Genomic DNA, 19,931 nt, shown 5'->3' with positions numbered 1-19,931 from the left:
CTGACATCAGCAGTGGTAGCCCCTGTTCCATGTCTCTTTTGAATCCAATGTGAATTTCTGGCAGCTACCTTTCGATGTACTGCTACAACTGTTTTCATATCATCTTCAGCAAAATTTTACTTGTGTGTGTGATATTAATAATATTGTTTGAGAATTTCCGCATTCTATTGGATCACTTTCTTTGGGATGGGCACAAATATGGATCTTTTCCAGTCGGCTGGCCAGGTACGTGTCTTCCAAATTTCTTGGCATAGACAGGTGAGCACTTCCAGTGTTTCTTCTGTTTCTTGAAACGTCTTATCTGTTATTCTTTCAATTCCTGGAGTTGTTTTTCGACAACGCCTCCGGTGCAGCTTAGACTTCTTCCTTCAGTATCATCAGTTTTTGATCATATGCTAACTCCCAAAATGTTTGAACATCAACCAATTCTTTTTGGTATAGTGACTCTGTGTATTCCTTTCATCTTCTTTTGATGCTTCTTGGGTCATTCAGTATTTTGCCTGTAGAGTCCTTCAATATTGCAACTCAAGGCTTGAATTTTTTTCTTCGGTTCTTTCAGCTTGAGAAATGCTGAGCGTGTTCTTCCTTTTGGTTTTGTAACCCCAGATGTTTGCACATTTCATTATAATACTTTACTTTTTTTTCTCAAGCCACCCTATGAAATCTTTTGTTAAGCTGTTACTTCATCATTTCTTCCATTTACTTTAGCTGCTTACTCTACATTCAAGAACGAGTTTCAGAATGTGCTCTGACATCCATTTTGGTCTTTTCGCTCTTTCCTGTCTTTGTAATGACCATTTGCTTTCTTCATGTGTGATGTCCTTAATGACATCTCACAACTCGTCTGGTCTTTGGTCATGAGTGTTCAATGGGTCAAATCTTCTCTTGAGATGATCTCTAAATTGAGGTGGGATGTACTCAAAGCCATACTTTGGCTTGCATGGACTTTTTAAAAATATTCTTCAGCTTCAGCTTCAACTTCCACAGAGACGATTTGATTCCTGTGTATTCCATCTGGCGAGGTCCACATGTACAGTTGCCATTTATGTTATTGAAAAAAGGTATTTATAATGAAGAAGTCCTTAGTCTTGCAAAATTCTATCATGGGATCTCTACTGTCGTTTCTATCACCAAGACCATCTTTTCCAACTACTGATCCTTCTTCTTTGTTTCCAACTTTCACATTCCAGTCACCAGTAATTATCAATATATCTTGATTGCATGTTTGATCAATTTCAAACTGCAGAAGTTGGTAAAAATTTTCAATCTCTTCATCTTTGGCATTAGTGGTTGATGGGTAAATTTGAATAAGAGTTCTATTAACTGCTCGTCCTTGTCAATGTATGGATATTATCCTATTACTGACAGTATTAGCTGAATTGGACGATCACAATTAGGTACTTATAATCTATCAGGAAACAATGTTCTGTGCAATTTTTCTGTTAGAAATGATGTCAGATTGTCGGGGAACAACCTAGCCATCTGTTTACTGAGTTGGCCTCTACCATAATCATTGGCAAGCCTGGTAAGACTGAGAACTGTTGTTAGGAGTTGGCCTGGGTCTACAGAATAAAATTTTCCTTGAGTAACCTAAAAGAGTTGTGTGTTATGGAGATCAGGACTTCAGATTCTTTTCCATGATCTGCCAACCAAAAGAATGAACTAACTCAGCCTTGGGCTGCAAGACAGTTGTTGTGTGGCACCAAGCCAATTCCAATTTATAGCAACCCTATAGGACAGAGTAGTACTGCCCTACAGGATTTCCTAAACTGTAATCTTTATGGGCTCAGCAGGGTCACCTATATATAACCTGAAGTAGAGCTTTGAAGATGGGTGCTAGTTTTAACTATGTTCTGCTAATTTGCCTCTTCTGAAAAAAATAGTGGAACCTTTAATAGTGTCAGTATTATAGCCTAGATCTTTATTATGTGGTTTGATAATTTAAAAAATTTACAGATGAAAATAACAAAGAAATGTATGCAGTAGATAGGTTGTAATGTAAAACTCGAAGGCAGAGGTGGAATTCTTCACAGAATTATGAACATATTTATAAGCCTGAAGAAGACATGTCAAATATAATTGAAACAAATTAAATTTTGGGTGCTTACTTGGAGAATCATAGATGTTTTGTATATTCTTGTACCTTAATTGTATGCAGTTGGATGTTCCTTATTGTCTTCTTAGTACTCCCTTTATTTTTTTGTTTCCCATAGACATGAAGCCATTATTATCTCAGGAACTGAAATGGCCAAACAAATCCAGAAAGAAATACAACGAGGTGTGGAATCATGGATTTCACTTGGGAACAGAAGACCTCACCTCAGTATCATTCTAGTGGGAGACAACCCAGCAAGCCACATGTACGTGAGGAATAAGATAAGAGCTGCCTGCACTGTAGGTGGGTGTGTGTTTCAGTTGTAAATTTTTCCTAAGTGTGTTTACTGTTTTTACTTTGAAGTATAAGTATGATCGATAACTGTCAAACAAGTGCCATTTAAATAACATGTATTATTGTTATCATTAGAGATTATTGCCAACATTTGTATTTACTGCTTACTATTTTATTTGAAATTTCTTATAGAATCAATCAGATATGATCTCAGAGCTGATGGTAAGATGTCAGAGGAATACTTTACATTTAAAGGGCCTGTATTTATTATACTTGCTTTAATCAAATAATAGAACTAGTTTAGTTTAGTCTGTGGAAACTGGCCTTCTGGTGGTGGTGGTAGTAATTATTTTTACCTAACTCCTTAAACCTACTAGCAGTTGTTGTTGTTAGCTGCCACCAAGTCGGCCCGCAACTCGTGGTGACCCCATGCACAAGTAATGAAATGCTACCCATTCCTGCGCCATCTCCATTAATTGGACATTGTTCCATTATGATCCATGGGGTTTTCCCTTCACTGATTTTTCGGAAGTGGATCACCAGGCCTTTCTTCCTAGTCCATCTTAGTCTGGAAGCTCCACTGGAGCTTGTTCAGCATCATAGCAACACGCAAGCCGCCGCTGGCTGACAGGCGTTAGCTGTGCATGAGATGCATTTGCCGGAAATAGAACCTGTGCCTTCCATATGGAAAGTGAGAATTCTACCACTAGACCACCAGTGTTCTTGTCTGCTAACAGTTGGTGTTGCTGTTGTTGTTGTTGAGTCGACGCAGACTCATGGCAACCCCATGTGACAGAGTATCTTATCACAAATAAGTGCAATTTGTCATATGAATCATGAGAAAACATCTCTAGTATTTGAAAAATCCCTCCTGATGGTGAGCTGAAAACCATCATTGCAGAAAGAAGTCCCTTATCTTCCAGCAGAACAGGAGCAGAAGAAAACAATCACGTACCTTAAAAAAAAAAAGAATACCTTTGTTAGTCAAATGACTTTTTCTGCTTATTATCTTCCAGGTATCTGCAGTGAGCTCATTCTAAAACCTAAGAGTGTTTCTCAGGAAGAACTTTTGGATATAACTGATCAGTTGAACATGGACCCAAGAGTCAGTGGCATATTAGTTCAGTTACCACTTCCAGGTACATGATGCTCTTCTATACCATGTCTGGGTTTGGCTAGGAGAAAGGACATCTGTTAATATATATTTGCAGGTACTGCAGGAAATTGATGAAATATGTTTAGAAGGGGACTGGCTATATTATGCTGGCATGTAATAAGTGATAGTTTTCAAAACGATGTAAGCTCACCATGACTGAAAACTATGAAAGAAAAATTTAGGCATTGGTGATACAGGCAGTCTTTGATTTCACAGTAGTACCGGATCATAAAAATGACCATGCAAGCTGAAATCAGGGAAAGTGATTTCTGAAAATTACAAGTGTTCCACAACCTTTGACAATGTTTCTCAAAACATTAAAAACTCTCTTACTGTTGGTTATAAATGTATAGGAAAATGAAAAAATAATAAAACTATTCAATAAACTGTAATTTAAAACATTATAGAACTTGGGAATTAAAATGTTTTACGTATTTGCTCTCTTCTCATCATGTAACTTAAGATACAGAGTGAAACTTTTCTATGCCTTGAAGAATTGTCAGATTTCTTTATGAGCCTGGATCAGATTCCAACATTTTGTCCTTTGCACTTTCAAAGGTGTGAAATATCTCTGATAGTTCCTTTATTAATATGAAGTTTTTTACTCCCACCCCTTCGTCTGGGACATCTTCATCGTTTTTGTCCCAACTGCTTTCCTCATTTATGTTGATAAGTTCGCCTTCACTAAGTTCCTCTGGCTGCGTTAGCTAGAGCTCTTTAATGGCAGAAGTGTCAACATTTCCACAGTTAACCTATTTCTTCTACAACTCCATTTATATTCAATTTTAATCCCGTTGAAGCGACTTTACCATGCCTACCATCGGTCGACTCATGTGACCAGACGTGTTATAGAGTAGAACTGCTCCATAGGATTTTCTTGGCTGTCTTTACAGAACCAGAATGCCAGGACTTTTTCCCATGGCACTGCTGGGTGGGTTTGAGCCACCAATCTTTAGTTTAGAAGTTGGGTACAAACTGCTTGCACCATCTAGGGACCAAAGTGATTTTTACATTCATCGAGCTTTTTCAATATAGTTCGTTCTTTAACTTCTTTGCTTTGCCTTTGCCATTTTTAGATCTTCTAATCAAATCCAGTTTCACTTCCAGCATTATCACATTTTGTTTCTTTGCTGTACTTCCATCTCTGTTGGCCAGTTCCCTCCTTGGATTGTCCAATTTTGTAAAATGTCTTGTGAGTTTATTACTGGGAGTCAAGGAGGCAACATAACTACAGCTTTGCTGTCTGTGTGAACTGAATAACAAATGTGCAATGATGAATCACTGACAGACTTTGAAAGAAATGATGTGATTGGTCACTGATCATGATGCACGTATGTTATTTTTGTAGTGATTTGTGGAGTAAAGAGATAACAATGAAGTTTGTAACTTATACAATTATTCACAGTTAATATACCATGGTAAGTGTCATTTGAACTGTGTTGTTGGGGGATTGGTGTTATTTACTAAATTTTGGTGACTGAAAATTATGCATATCAGAGGACTGTGCAAAGTGAGGACTGTCTATATAGATTACTACAGTTTCATGCCTGTTTTAGTTCTTCTGTAAGTTCTGACCAACAAATGTATGTATTGCAGAAAGTAGAGCTGTATGGCGTTATTGCCTGGTGTCTTAGGCTGGGGTGTCTAGAGAAGCAAAACCAGTAAAGCATATAAATGTATACGTAGGCAGATTTATATCAAGGAAATGGTTCACCCGGTTGTAGAGACTGGAACATCCCAAGTTCATGGGTTTACTTACCCGCAGGGGCTGGCAAACCCAAGATCGGCAGGTTAGAAAACAGGGCTCTTTCTCACAGGCTGCAAAGATCAACAGATCCCAATTTTGGCAGCCAAGACTGCAGGTAAGCTGCTAGTTCAAGTCCCAAGAACCAGAGGTCAGACGAACAGGAACCAGCTGCGGGATCCAGAGTGAGCAAAAGCCATGAACCTTGCCAGAATGTCCCCTTATATTCAATGCAGGCCACACGTCAAAGGAAACTCCCTTTCAACTGATTGGCTACTCACAGCAGATTCCATCAGGGGGTGATTACAGCATCATACGGCTGCCACACCATTGAGAATCATGGCCCAGCCAAGTTGACACGCAATCTTAACCATCACACCTGGGATCTTTATTTGGTATTAATTTTTTAATATTTATGTGATAGTATAACTTAATATCATGTTACACCTTTTGTGCTGTTTAAATTACACCAAGAATACCAAACTCGTTGCCGTGGAGTTGATTCCGACTCACAGCGACCCTATAGGACAGAGTAGAACTGCCCCATAGAGTTTCCAGGGAGTGGCCGGTGGACTCAAACTGCCAACCTTTTGGTTAGCAGCCAAGCTCTTAACCACTGTGCCACCAGGGCTCCACATCAAGAATGCACATTTCTAATTCTTTGGCTCCAATATAGCTGCATAATACCAAAAATCATAAAGTTGGAAAATCTTAGCAGTTATGAAGGTTTCCCCTGAGAAAATTCTTCTAATAGATAATTCCTTAGATCTGTCATGCTGAGATTAGTGTGAAATCACTGAATTTCAGAACTAGAGAAGGAATTCAACACATGTAACATTCTAATTTTATATCATAGGAAATTGAGGTCTGGAGAAGGTCAAGGGTTTCTTAACATCACATGTCTTTTAAAACATCTTAACTGTGGTTTTGAGCTCAGTTGTTTGGCTTATGCAAAACGAAATCTTTCTTTGTACTGTATTTGCCAAGCAATCTTACAGTTTTCAGGTTTGAAATTTTTTCAACTTTCATTTATAACACTCAAATATTTATATAAAGCATTTCACAAATTTCCAAATAGCACATTACATTTGTCTTTTTAAAAGTTCAGTATATATTTTGAGGAATTTTACCCCTGTATGGGCAACATAAAGCTCCCTGATGGCGCAGTGGTTAAAGCACACAGCCGCTAACTTTGCAAAAAGTTATTGGCTCGAACCCATCAACCACTCCACAGGAGAAAGATGTGGCAACCTACTTCAGTAAAGATTTACAGCCTTGGAAACCCTATGGGGCTGTTCTACTCTGTCCTACAGGGTCGCTACGAGTTGGAATTGACTTGATGGCAGTGAGTTTGGTTTTGGGATGGGCAACCTAAGGAGCCCTGGTGTCACAATGGTTAGTGCTCAGCTGCTAACTGAAAGGTGGGCAGTTTGAACCCACCCAATGGCTCCGCAGAAGAAAAGACCTGGCAATCTGCCTCCTTAAAGATTACAGCCTTGGAAACTTTATTCGGCAGTTCACCTCTGCCTACAAGGTTACTACTATGAGTCAGAATCTACTCCAGAGCACACAATAACAACACGGGCAACATTCCTCATTCAGCACATTTATTAGCAGTACGCCACTAGATGGCAGTGGTGATCCATTTGTAAACTAAAAAGGAAAACTACTGCCTTATAGTTGATTCTGATTCCTAGCGACCCTATCTATGCACAACACGACGAAAACACTGCCCAGTCCTGCGCCATGCTCACAATCATTTCTATGTTTGAGTTCATTGTTGCAGCCACTGTGTCAATCCATCTCCTTGAGGGTCTTCCTCTTTTTCACTGACCCTCTATTTTACCAAGCATAATGTCCTTCTCCACGAACTGGTCCTTTGTGATAACGTGTCCAAAGTACCTGAGACAAAGTCTTGCCCATTCTTGCTTCTGAGCAGCATTCTGGCTGTACTTCTTCCAAGACAGATTTGTTTGTTCTTCTTGTAGTCCGTGGTTTATTTAATATTCTTCGCCGACGCCATGATTCAAAGGCATCAATTCTTCCGTCTTCCTTATTCATTATCCAGCTTTACCAGGCATATGAGGTGATTGAAAATACCATGGCTTGGATCAGACGCACCTTAGTCCTCAAAGTGATATCTTTGCTTTTCAACACTTTAAAGAGGCCTTTTGCTGGAGATTTGCCCAATGCGATGTGTCTTTTGATTTCTTGACTGCTGCTTCTGTCGATGTTGACTGAATCCAAGTAAAATTAAATCCTTGACAACCTCACTATTTTCTCTGTTTATCATGATGTTGCTTATTGGTTCACAGAATAATAGTGCCTAATATTTATTACATTAAATGTTTATTATGTGTCAGGCATTTAACACTTAACTCATTGAATCCTCAAAATAATCCTATGGACTTGAAGCTGTTATTATATACATTTTACTGATGAGGAAATTGAGGCACAGAGAGATTAAGTTACTCTTCCCAAGGTCTCAGAGCTGGTAAATAATTGAACTGGGATTTGAATCCAGGCAGACTAGTTCCCAAGCTAATACCCCTAACCATTGTGTTAGCATCTTCACTAGCGTTACTCAGTTGGCTAATGAGTAATATGTGCTTACTATCGCTTTACATGGATTATTTTATTAAACCCTCAAAACAGCCTTATGGGAGTAGGAATTACCGTCTTTGTTTTACAGATGAGGAGACTGCGGCAAAGAGAGGTTAAGTAAATTGCCCATATCACCTGCTAGCAAATGGCAGAGCCAGTCCCCCGACCCAGGCAGTCTGATTCCAGAGCCTGCCTTCTTAAACTTAAGGCTACGTTTACTGCCTCTCAGACGTTATTAGGCATAATATAAGCACGTATGTTTCAAACATTCACATATAAGTTTCAGCTATTCCTAACATATGTAACCACCATCTCTGCCAAAACTATTTCAATGATCTGGCATCTGGTCTTCCTGTTTCCACCCTTGTAATGTTTTTTTGTTTTGTTTTGATTTGTTATACCCTGTTCAATAATAGTATTTCTGTCTTTGTTCATAGTTTCTTTTTGAGAAGGTTCAAAAATTATAGCAATGAGATTAAAGAACCAGAAATCAGTTGCTGTTGAATTGCTTCTGACTCTTGGCAACACAGTGCGTTTCAGAGTAGGACTGCACTCCGTAGGGTTTTCATGGCTTTGACCTGAAGCAGGTCACCTGTGAGTTGAAGAGAGATATTAATTATACTATTCCTTCTGAAATGGTCTATGTTTTATTTTAATAATTGTATAGTGATAAGTTCTTGCTAACAGAAGATTCCATTTGGGAATAGATGCATATGGCCTGAGTTTATAATCCAAATTTACTATTTACTGACTGTACTCATTGATGAGTTTCATTTTCCTCAGTGTAAAAAGATGATTGAAAAAAGACGTTTTATCCAACTTATTTGGAACATACAATTTGTTGGTTAATAGAAAAAGTTATAGTAGGAGATCGTAACAAATGGCGTATTTATATTACATATTACACCATAAAGCCATTCATTTGGCAATATTGGAATGTAGGGCAAATTCTCTTTGTTGTTGCTGTTGTTAAGTGCTGTTGAGTCAGTTCCAACTCATAGTTGGAACTTATGTATAACAGCAAAATGTTGCCCGGTCCTGCACCATCCTCACAATAGTAGGTATGTTTGAGCCCATTGTTGCAGCCTCTGTGTCAATCCATCTCTTTGAGAGTTTTCCTCTTCTTTGCTGACTCTCTAGTTTACCAAGCATGATGTCCTTCTGCAGGGATTGATCATCCCTGACAATATGCTCAAAGTAAGCTTGACAAAGTCTTGCCATCCTTACTTCTTAGGAGCATTCTGGCTGTACTTCTTCCAAGACTAAAAAAAAAATTTTTTTCTTCCAAGACAGATTTGTTTATTCTTCTGGCAGTCCATGGTGTCTTCAACATTCTTATGTCGACAATATAATTCAAATTCAATTCTTCTTCGGTCTTCCTTTTCCATTGTCCAGCTTTTGCATGCATATGTATCCACTGAAAATACCATAGCTTGGGTCAGGCATACCTTAGTCCTCAAAGTGACGTCTTTGCTTTTTAACATATTAAGAAGGCCTTTTGCAGCAGATTTGCCCAGTGTAATACATCATGTGATTTCTTGACTGCTGTTTCAGGTCTCTTTAGGACCCACTAATGAGAATTCTGCATCATCTCTGGCATTAATAATACCTAGGATTCATTGCTTATAATTTTCAGTTTGAGGTGAAACTCTCTGAGTAAAAATTCATCTAGATTTTTATAATGTCCCCCGATCTTTCATAGGTATCTATCCCTTTTTAAGGTCATTACCAATACTATTTAGTTCTCATAAGTCATTCCAGAACATTCAATTTACTTTTCATAGAAATAACACCTATATTTCCATTTTTATTTAAATTATATAATTTACTATGACAGAACTAGCAAAAACAGGTTGGAGAATACACACAATTATCTCTTGGTTATTATGAAACTAAACTAGTAGGGGTTGTTGTAAGAATAGTTTACCAACTGCTCTTTGATATGTTTAACAAGCCCTGGGCATCAGCCTCTATGTTTTAGAGAAAAAAAGGGAACTTATTAGGCATTTTGGTGGGTTGGCTATGTGGAAGTGGATTAAGATAGGCTTTCCTGTTCATATCTCACTGTTATAATGAACAACAACAACAAAAAAAATGAGCAAATTAACAAATGAAATGACTCTAGTACATTACAGTTACTCCGATTTTATATCATATGTTTAATAATTAATCTGAATTCCAAATTATTTCAAGATTAGAACTCTGAGATATTTTTTCACAACTCAGGAAAAGCCCTCAGTAAAAGACAGTCTGAATTAGAATTACTATAACTTGAATGTTGGAGAACAACATAAGGATTGAGCAGAATGTGCAAGCAGTCTTCGTGCATCACATTTGGGCAGAACATGGAAACATGAGCTAGAATCCTGTCCTGTTTGGTGGTAACACATCTTCCATAGGCTAAACCCCCGTTTATGTTTAGGAGTCAAGCAGCTTTGTTTAGGATTGGAAGTTCTAACAATATTAATTTGTAAATCCATAGTCATCCAACCTGGCTATCTATCCTGTAGCTGGTCCTAAAGCCAGAGAGAAATAAAAGCAATTATAAACTGATGCTTCCCTACTTCAGTCCTGACTGTGCGTAAGATTCTGTCATTGTCAATAAGCGGTCATTTTGTCAAGGCCAGAAAGATATTTGCAATTCATGTTATATATTTTTTTCTCCTAAATAAGCATTACTTGTTTTTAGTGTTTATTGAGTTACACCTATTAAACTGACTTTATATTAAAAGTTAAATGTATTTTAATGATTAGTAACATTAAAAGAATATGCTTCTTTAACCAATCAAATAGTCACTGCCAATTACTCGAAAACAAGCATGTAGAGTGAAAAAAAAGTCGAATAATGGTTTTTTCAAATGTAACCAGTGATATCCTTTTCAAAAGTAGCCCTGATGGCGCAATGTTAAGTGCTGAGGTGCTAACAAAAAGGTCATTGGTTTGAACCCACCAGTGGCTCCATGAGAGAAAAGACCTGGCGATCTGCTCATATAAAGACTGAACCCCAGAATCCATTGCCATCAAGTGGATTCTGACTCATAGTAACCCTAAAGGACAGAACAGAACTGCCCCATAGGGTTTCCAAGGCTGTAAATCTTTACAGAAGAAGACTGCTACACCTTTCTCCCACAAAGCAGCTAGTGGGTTCGAATCACTGAACTTTTGATTAGCAGCCGAGTGTTTTAACCACTATGCCACCAGAGCTCCCCCATAAAGATTATAGGCTGGGAAACCCTGTGGAACAGTTCTACTCTGTCCTTTAGGGTCACTATGAGATGGAATCGCCTCAACACATAACAACAAATCGTTTTCAAACCAAAGCAATGAGAGGAAGTTCATAATAGCCATCTTGAAACACACTGAAATTTTGCTGTAAATATTTGTTGTAGTATGGTATCATGGATTGAATTGTGTCCCCCAAAATACGTGTATCAATTTGGCTAGACCATGATTCCCAGTATTGTGTGATTGCCCACCATTTTGTCATCTGATGTAATTTTCCTATGTGTAGTAAATCCTACCTCTATGATGTTAATGTTAATGAGGTGAGATAGGCAGCAGTTATGTTAATGATGCAGGACTCAATCTACAAGACTGGATTGTGTCTTGATTCAATCTCTTTTGAGATGTAAAAGAGAGAAGCGAGCAGAGATGGGGGGCACCTCATACCACAAAGAATGTAACACCAGGAGCAGAGCAAGTCCTTTGGACCCAGGGTTCCTGCGCAACCCTGGGAGCAGAGCAAGTCCTTTGGACCCGGGGTTCCTGCACAGAAAAGCTCTTAGTCCAGGGGAAGATTGATGACAAGGACCTTCCTCCAGAACTGACAGAGAAAGCCTTCCCCTGGAGCTGTCGCCTTCAATTTGAACTTGTATCCTACTCGTTGTGAGAAAATAAATTTCCGTTGGTTAAAGCCATCTGCTTGTGGTGTTTCTGTTACAGCAGCACTAGATGACTAAGACATGGTATTTTGTACAGGAAAAATTTGGTTGAAGGAGGTTTAAATGATATGAATTGTATGAAAGCATTTAGGTTTAAACTTGGAAAACAGCAATCACTTAATGAAATTGTAATATGATATTTCACAACTACTACTCCCATAACAACAACTAGTACTAATACCACTAATGGCAAATGTTTACTGTTTTCCAGGTACTGCACAAAATTGCTTTATATGCAATAACTCATTTAACACTTAAACAACTCTTATCAGTGGATGCTTTATTCATTTTTTATAGTTAAGGACACTAAGTTAATTGAGTGATATGTATAAGGTCACAGAAGTAGTGAGTAGCAGAGCAATGCCAGGAGAACCAATTCCAATGTTTCTTTAACAGCAAACATGGTCTTACTATAGGAGTTCCAAGGTGGGCATCAGGAGAGATGCTTGCTCACCCCTTAGTACTTCTTGATTCCTGGGAAATCTAGTTCCCATACATTTTTGAAATGCAATTATTAGGTAGAATGGAGAAGACTTACTCTCTATTATCCTTTTTTTTTCTAAAATAGCTTTTCAAATATTTCCCATACAATTGTATAGTTCAAAGTCTTTGAGACTTAACACTGCCTTGCATTTTATTACGTGAGTGAATTGGATAGAGAAATAGGAGTGAAATAAAGGATTGAAGGGTTAAGTCTAAAGGGGGTGAGTAAAAAGAGTTGTTATTCACTGTGTGGACATAACAAAAAGAAAATTTCCTAGGAATTAGTAGGCATAAAAATGTGGGTATTGGCCTAATTAGTAAGCATGTAAGTATGCATATTCATCCCAAACTTAATTTTTTTATTTAGAGAAAAAAAGTCTTGTTAGAATGGCTTTTATTGAGAGATTACCAAATTTATGTATGCAAGATACTTTTTACTCTTTTTTTAGAGTTCTTCAGCTGGTTGGAAATTTTATCACACTGGGCTCTTTCAGGTTTGTGGAGCTATTTATTGTTTATTTCTAAATGGTTTCTAAACTTTTACTTGAACTTTGCTCTAGCATTTTGTTTCCTTTCTCTTTGAAGGCTACCCCAGTTCTGAGATGGAGTATTCAGAACAAATTTGCATGGAATAGTTCATTACTATTTCGATTACATGTTTTCTCCAGCAAAGTATTCCACAAAAGCAAGGAATATTGCAATCAATATTTCACCCCTGAGATCCACCCCACCTCATGGTAGACTCTTAGTGAATGTTATTGGAGGAATGATTGGACCCTGAAATTTCCCAGCCGCTGACTCTTCTGTGGTGGTTCAGTGGTAGAGCTCTTGCCTTTCGTAAGGGAGACCCGGGCTTGATTTCCTGGCCAATGAACCTCTAGTGCAGCCACCACCTGTCTGTCGGTGAAGATTTGTGAGTTGTTATGACGCTGAACAGGCTTCAGCAGAGTTTTCAGACTGAGACAAAGAATCTTAAATAAATGAGTGGTTAAAAATTGTGATTGTTTTGATTTTCTAGTGGTTCTATAATAGAAATACCACAAGTGGATGGCTTTAACAAAGAGAAATTTATTTTCTCATAATCTAGTAGGCTAAGAGTCCAAATTCAGGGTGCCAGCTCCAGGGGAAGGCTTTCTCTCTCTGTAGGTTCTGGCGGAAGATCCTTGTCATCAATCTTCTCCTGGACTAGGAGCTTTTCTGCACAAGAACCCCAGGTCCAAAGGACACACTCTGCTCCCAGTGTTGCTTTCTTGGTAGTATGAGGTCCCTCTGTCTCTCATGCTTGCTTCTCTCTTTTATATCTCAAAAGAGATTGGCTCAAGACACAATCCAGTCTCGTAGATTGAGTCCTGCATCATTGACATAACTGCCACTTATCCCACCTCATTAACATTAACATCACAAAGGCAGGATTTACAGCACATGGGAAAATCACATTAGATGACGAAATGGGGGGCAGTCACACAATACTGGGAACCATGGCCTTGCTAAATGGATACACGTATTTTGGGGGGACACAAGTCAATCCATGACAATGATCAGAGTTAGATTATTTAGGATATGATAGGCTGTGGTCTGGTTTAAAAAATAAAATCTGAAATCTCAGTGGCTTGTAAAGGTATACATATTTCTTAACCATGCAATAAGAATCTGACTGCCCTCTTTCTTCTTGTAATTTACAACCATCTGTATCACCTAGCGTCCAAGGTCACTGTAACAAGAAAGAGGTAGGGAGGAATACTAGCTTTTAACCACCTCAGTCCAGAAGTGACTGGAAAAACTCACTTCCCTGCAGTCCAGTGGCCAGTTGTTGCATTGCCTTAATCTACTACCAAGAGAAGGTGGAAAATGTAAGAGAGCAGGTGGCTCTTTGGAGAACCTTACTTGTTTCTGCCACAGAATAAAGCAGGTCTGAAATGGAGAATGATAGGATGAAAATGACTTCCAAGGGTATGGGCTGGGAAAGGATCTTTGAGGCAGGAATTTCTAAACTAAGACCTGAAGGATGGAAAGAAGTCACCCCTAATATGTTTGAAAGATAATCAATGTCCTTAAGAGGCCAAAGGCTAAAACCCTATTAAAGTAATAAAAGGTACGTTTTTTTTTAGCTGGTGCTCTGTATAATAGGTACTATAGCTGTAGGCAGCTTTTGAGGATATGTGGGCATAAAATTCTCACCAAACCTTCATCAGTGACATAGCTTACACGCTGTTTTCTTAGATGTAGAAAAATATGCAGAAAGATGAGGCTTATTGTTGTTAGCTGCCACTGAGTTGGCCCCCAACTCCTGGTGAACCCACACACAAAGAGATCGAACTGTTGTGGTCCATAGGTTTTTCACTGGCTGAGTTTTCTGGGAGTAGGTTAAGAAAGTTAAGAAGGCAGTCTCAGGAATCATACTGCTTGGGTTTGGGGTCTGGTTCTGCCATTTACTAGAAGGTGATATGGGCAATTCACTTAAACTTCCTTTGCCACAGCCTCCTCATCTATAAAATGAAGAAGATAATTCCTACCCCATAAGGCTGTTTTGAGGATATACACCATGTAAAGGTGTATATGCCTGATCCAAAAAAACCAATAGTAAGTATATATTATTCATCAGCCAGCTGAGTAACGCTAGTGAAGATGCTAACATAATGGTTAGGGGTATTAGCTTGGGAACTAGTCTGCCTGGATTCAAATCCCAATTCAATTATTTATAAGCTCTGAGACCTGGGGAAAAGTTACTTAATCTCTCCGTGCTTCCATTTCCTCATCAGTAAAAACGTACCTGATAATAGCTTCAGTTTCATGGGATTATTGTAGGATTCAATAAGTTAATAAGGTGCCTGACACATAATAAATGTTTAATGTAGTAAATGTTAGCCACTATTATTTTGTGGACCAATAAGCAACATCATGCTTAACAGAGAAAATAGTGAAGCTGTCAAGGATTTCATTTTACTTAGATCCACAATCAACATCCGTGGATAAGCAGTCAAGAAATCAAACAATGTATTGCATTGGGCAAATCTGCTGTAAAAGACCTCTTTAAAGTGTTGAAAAGCAAAGATGTCACTTTGAGGACTAAGCTATGCCTGACCCAAGCCTTGGTATTTCCAATTGCCTCATATGCACGGGAAAGCTGGATAATGAACGAGGAAGACCAAAGAAGAACTGATGCCTTTGAATTGTGGTGGTGGCGAAGAATATTGAATAAACCATGGACTGTCAGAAGAACAAACAAATCTGTCTTGGAAGAAGTACAGCCAGAATGCTCCTTAGAATCGAGGATGGTGAGACTTTTTGTCTGACGTACTTTGGACATGTTATCAGGAAAGACCAATCCCTGGAGAAGGGCACCATGCTTGGTGACCTTAAGGGTACATTAACTGCCTCTGAAATATTATAAGGCATAACATAAATATATATTTCAAACATTCACATATAAATTTCAACTATTCCTAATGCATGTAGTCATCTCTACCAAAAGTATTTCAGTGATCTCGTGTCTGGTCTTCCTGTTTCCACCCTTGTAATTTTGTGGTTGTTGTTTGTTTTCTTTTGTTATACCCTGTTCAATAATAGTACTTATATCTTCATAATTTCTTTTTTTCAAAAATTGTAACAGTGAGATTAAAGAACCAAAAAACAGTTGCCGTTGAGTCGATTCTAACAGACTAAGATGCTTCCAAAATGGCGAAACTGTGGAAACTGTTTAAAGGGTGAGAACAAAGGATTGAGCTGTACTATTTTGACTGGACATTACAAATTTAGATTAATACAAGGCAGGTTACTGGAAGTGAGACTCGGAGGGGGGTTACAGGACATTTCTCTCTTAGAAATAGCTTGCTCAAGTGAAATTTTTCTTGTCAGCAGTTGCCTAGGAGACCTAGATAAGAGTTAGCACCAAGGTCTTCTCCTGAGACTTTGTTTCAGGAAGGGTCTTGATAGCTCCTGTGAAAGAGTTCATCGTTATTTTCTCAGCTTACAGACAGAGAAAAAGAGAAAACTTTCTTTTGTTTGCACTTAGGCACAGAATAAGTCAGAGGTTTATATATGTTAAAAAAAGGCAAGCTAGAGTAGGGCCCCAAACTCTAAAGCAGCCGTTTTACCTTAGTCAGGGGCTTCAGTTTACTTGTTCTGAATACAGTATATTACTAAAATAACTAATTAATTAAAAGCGGTTTGTATTTGAACCAATACTGAAATTGTGTCACGAGCCATGAATTAGGACTAATCCAGTTTATGCATTTGAGGTTAATTCAAAGAAAAAAACGAAATAGATTTTGAACAGAATATTTTGTTTGAAATCCATTTTGATATAATTCCGATGTTCACATAGAAAGAAAGCTATCCCCGCAATCTCATTTACTCATCTTTTAACTAAAAATTTACATGGGTAACGTTTTTATCACAGAGCTATGAATTTTTTTTTTTTTTATGAGCAAGGAAAACAAAAATGGAAGACAGCTCTGAAGCATGTGGAGCATGTTAACCACAGGATGGCAGTATTGAGCAAGCATTTTGTTTTGTTTTGTTTTTAATAGCTTAATGGTTTCTACTGGAAGCCTAATAAATCACTGATATGGTTTACATGTTAGTGGGACTAGTTGGTCCCTGTAACCTTTTATGTTTCTCTTCATTCACATCCAAATGGAGACCATTCCAAGAGATTTTTAGCCACTCACATCTATAGAATTACATCTTTTGGAGCAGCTGCTATCACAAACAGGTTATAAGATCTAACTTGAGATGATTTGCTTCTCAAAGAATCTTTGAATTTGGGAATTTAGAACAAGAGTAGTTAGTTCTTTTGTTTTTCCTCTTGCTTTTTTTCTTTTTCATGATGTCATTTCTTTTTGAGGACATCCTGCCGGAAAAGCTAACGAAGAATTTACCAAAAAGGACTTCCAAAAATCATGGAAGAGATAGTCTCTTTTTTTTTTTTTTTTTTTTTACCCTTAGGAAGTGTTAAATATGCAAGAGGAGGCACACTAGCATGCCATAGGCCACATCCACTAGCAGAAGAGGTACTTTTCTTTGGAAAATTGAATTTGAGTGCTTGCTGAAGTATATATTCTTGCAGTTCACTATTGTGTCTCCCAACAAACATACATACAAACACATACCTATCTCTATCTCTCTTTCCTGTCGTCTCCCTACTCAATTTCACACAGACCTCTGCCCTGCCCAACCTCTTCACACAGAGATTCAATGTGTGTTTAATGAACCTCTTCTATGAGCTAGACACTGCAACTCATGGAGTTTACAAAGATGACTAAGATTTGGTCTTTGCCTTCAATGAGCTCTTGGTCTACTGAGTGGGTAGATGGGTGGGGAAATTTGGGCTATGAAACAAGTACAAGCATTAAAAATTACAGTACATGCAAGCAATAGGAGCTATACAGTGACCAAAGCACTGTAGGAGACATTTGTGGAATAGAACACTTAACATGTATGCATTTCAATACATATAAATTCCACATAAAAACATAAATATTAAACTGTAGTAAATGATACCCATGCTGAATTTTTAGATGTCATGAGACTGAAGAGGGACGTAGTAATCCTACTTGAACAGATTCAGGGGATTATCCTTCACAAAGGAGGTAATATCTGTGTTGAGTCCTCAAACAGTTTTAGATATAAGTTTGGATTTAAGGGAAAGAATGACTTTTCAGTGAGAGGAAATATCGTAAGCAATGTTTTTTAGTGAGAAAGCAGAGTTGACTCAGGGAAAAAAGAAAAGTTCAGGGCAGTTGCATAATTACTGGCAAGAACCAAGACTGGAGCATAAGTGATGACCAGCTGATAAATGGTCTTATACACGATATTTTTGACGTTATGTTTTATGAAGTGGAAGATGGAGGCAGAGGAGTGACAGCTCTTTAGGACATTAGTTAAGGGATAACAGAAATTTTATCGAATAATGAAAAACTTCTGATTGTAAATGACAAGGAAGTAAAGAAAGCATCTTAATTTGGCTAGGAAACAATGTGACAATGACAATAGTGATTTAATTCTTGGAGTCTTTTAAAAAACAAGCCAACAAAGAAAGTTACTATAAAGAGTACCAGTACTCAGATGGTAGAATATACCATGCAGATGGCTTCCAACTGCAAAATGGCCTTAAGGTTCATTGGTGAAGAATAACCAAATATGTGAAAAATTTCCCCCTCACCATGGTAGATTAAAAAAAACGGAGAAGGTACATGTTAAGCTGAGGTAAAGTGTTCCACTGTTAAAATCAAGTAATGGTAATCATTTCCCCAGCTTTAGAAGAAGTTGAATTAGGAGATACACGATTCTCAAATTTAAGTTATTCTTTTATATTTTCCCTTAAACTGTTGTCTACCACTGGCTATACCAAAATGTAGTATAAAATGGGATCTGGTATCTGTTTTTTTTTTTTTTTTTTCCCAATGAATATTTATTGAGGGCCAAAAAGAAAAAAAAAAAAAAATTTTTTTTTCTTTTTATCATGTACCAGGCACTTTTCTGGATGCTATGGATACTGTAGAGATAAAAACAGACAGGAGGCTTGAGGACATAATCAAAGGAACAAAATACTTGGTGGGTCAGATGGTGATTAAGTATGGCCTATAGAAAAAAAATAAAGCAGAGAAACAAAACAAGGAGTGCTGGGTGCGTTGTAATGTAAAATAAGTATGGCTTGGAAAACCCCATCATGAAGGTGATCTTTGAGCAAAGGCTAGAAGTAGGTGAAAGAACAAGATATTTAGGGTAAGAACGTTCCACACAGAGAGACCAGGAAGGCAAAAATCCTGGGATAAGAGTAAGTCTGGTTTGTTAGAGGTTCATCAAAAAGGACCATGTGGTGGAGATGAGTGAACTAAAGGCAGGGCAGTAGAGGATGAGGACACAGATGTTGGGAGTCCAATTGTATAGAGCTTTATAGGCCATTATGTGAACTTTGGATTTTACTCTGAAGCAAAATGTACTATAAAATAGAGTTTGAGCACAAAAGTAACATGATCTGGTTTATGTTTTTAGAGAATCACTGGCTTCTGTACTGACATTAATTTTAGGGAGATAAACGCAAGAGCAGAGAAATCAGTTAAGAAGCTACTGCAGTAATCCAGGCAAAGACAATAGCATTTGGACCAGGATAGTATTGTTGAGGAAGAAATGGTCTTATTTTGGAGGTAAAGCCCACAAGATTTAGTCATAAGGTTGGAGGTCAGAACACTGATCCCTTCGGAAGTCCAACATTTAGAGGTAGGGAAGGGGAACCAGCAAAACAGACTGAGAAGGAGCGGCTGATGAGGTAGGAAGAAAACCAAGACACGGGGATGTGTGTTAAAGATACTGGGCAATAATCGGGTCAGGCAAGATGAATCCTGAGGACTGACCACCAGGGTTAAGAACATGGAGGTCACTGGCAACTTTGACAAAAGCAGTTTCGGTGGAGCGATGGGGATGGAAAGCCACGTTGAAGTGATGTAACGAGAGAATGGGAGATGAGCAACTGGAGCCAGTGAAGACAGACAGCTTTTTCAAGAAGTTTTGCTATGACAGAGAGTGGAGAAATGGAATAATGCCAGGGAGGGAAAGTGGAGTTGGGAGAGAGAATGTTTCTATTGTTTTTATTGTTGTGAGTTGTTTATTTAT

The 19,931-nt window shown here is 38.1% G+C and overlaps 1 protein-coding gene across 25 annotated transcripts in view; it reads left to right on the top strand.

The window, feature by feature from the left end:
• MTHFD2L (methylenetetrahydrofolate dehydrogenase (NADP+ dependent) 2 like) overlaps window positions 1-19,931 on the top strand; it is a 224,514-nt gene that overhangs the window by 29,823 nt on the left and 174,760 nt on the right. For all 25 annotated transcript variants that reach the window (XM_049885999.1, XM_049885997.1, XM_049885996.1 and 22 more), the window contains 2 exons: window positions 2,214-2,398; window positions 3,406-3,528. In XM_049885999.1, coding sequence (XP_049741956.1) covers window positions 2,214-2,398; window positions 3,406-3,528 — 308 coding nt within the window. The remainder of the gene's footprint in view (window positions 1-2,213; window positions 2,399-3,405; window positions 3,529-19,931) is intronic.

This window comes from Elephas maximus, chromosome 5 (assembly GCF_024166365.1).
Source record: "Elephas maximus indicus isolate mEleMax1 chromosome 5, mEleMax1 primary haplotype, whole genome shotgun sequence".
NCBI classification, from domain to species: Eukaryota; Metazoa; Chordata; class Mammalia; order Proboscidea; family Elephantidae; genus Elephas; species Elephas maximus.
This window is presented reverse-complemented; position numbering and strand designations above follow the sequence as displayed.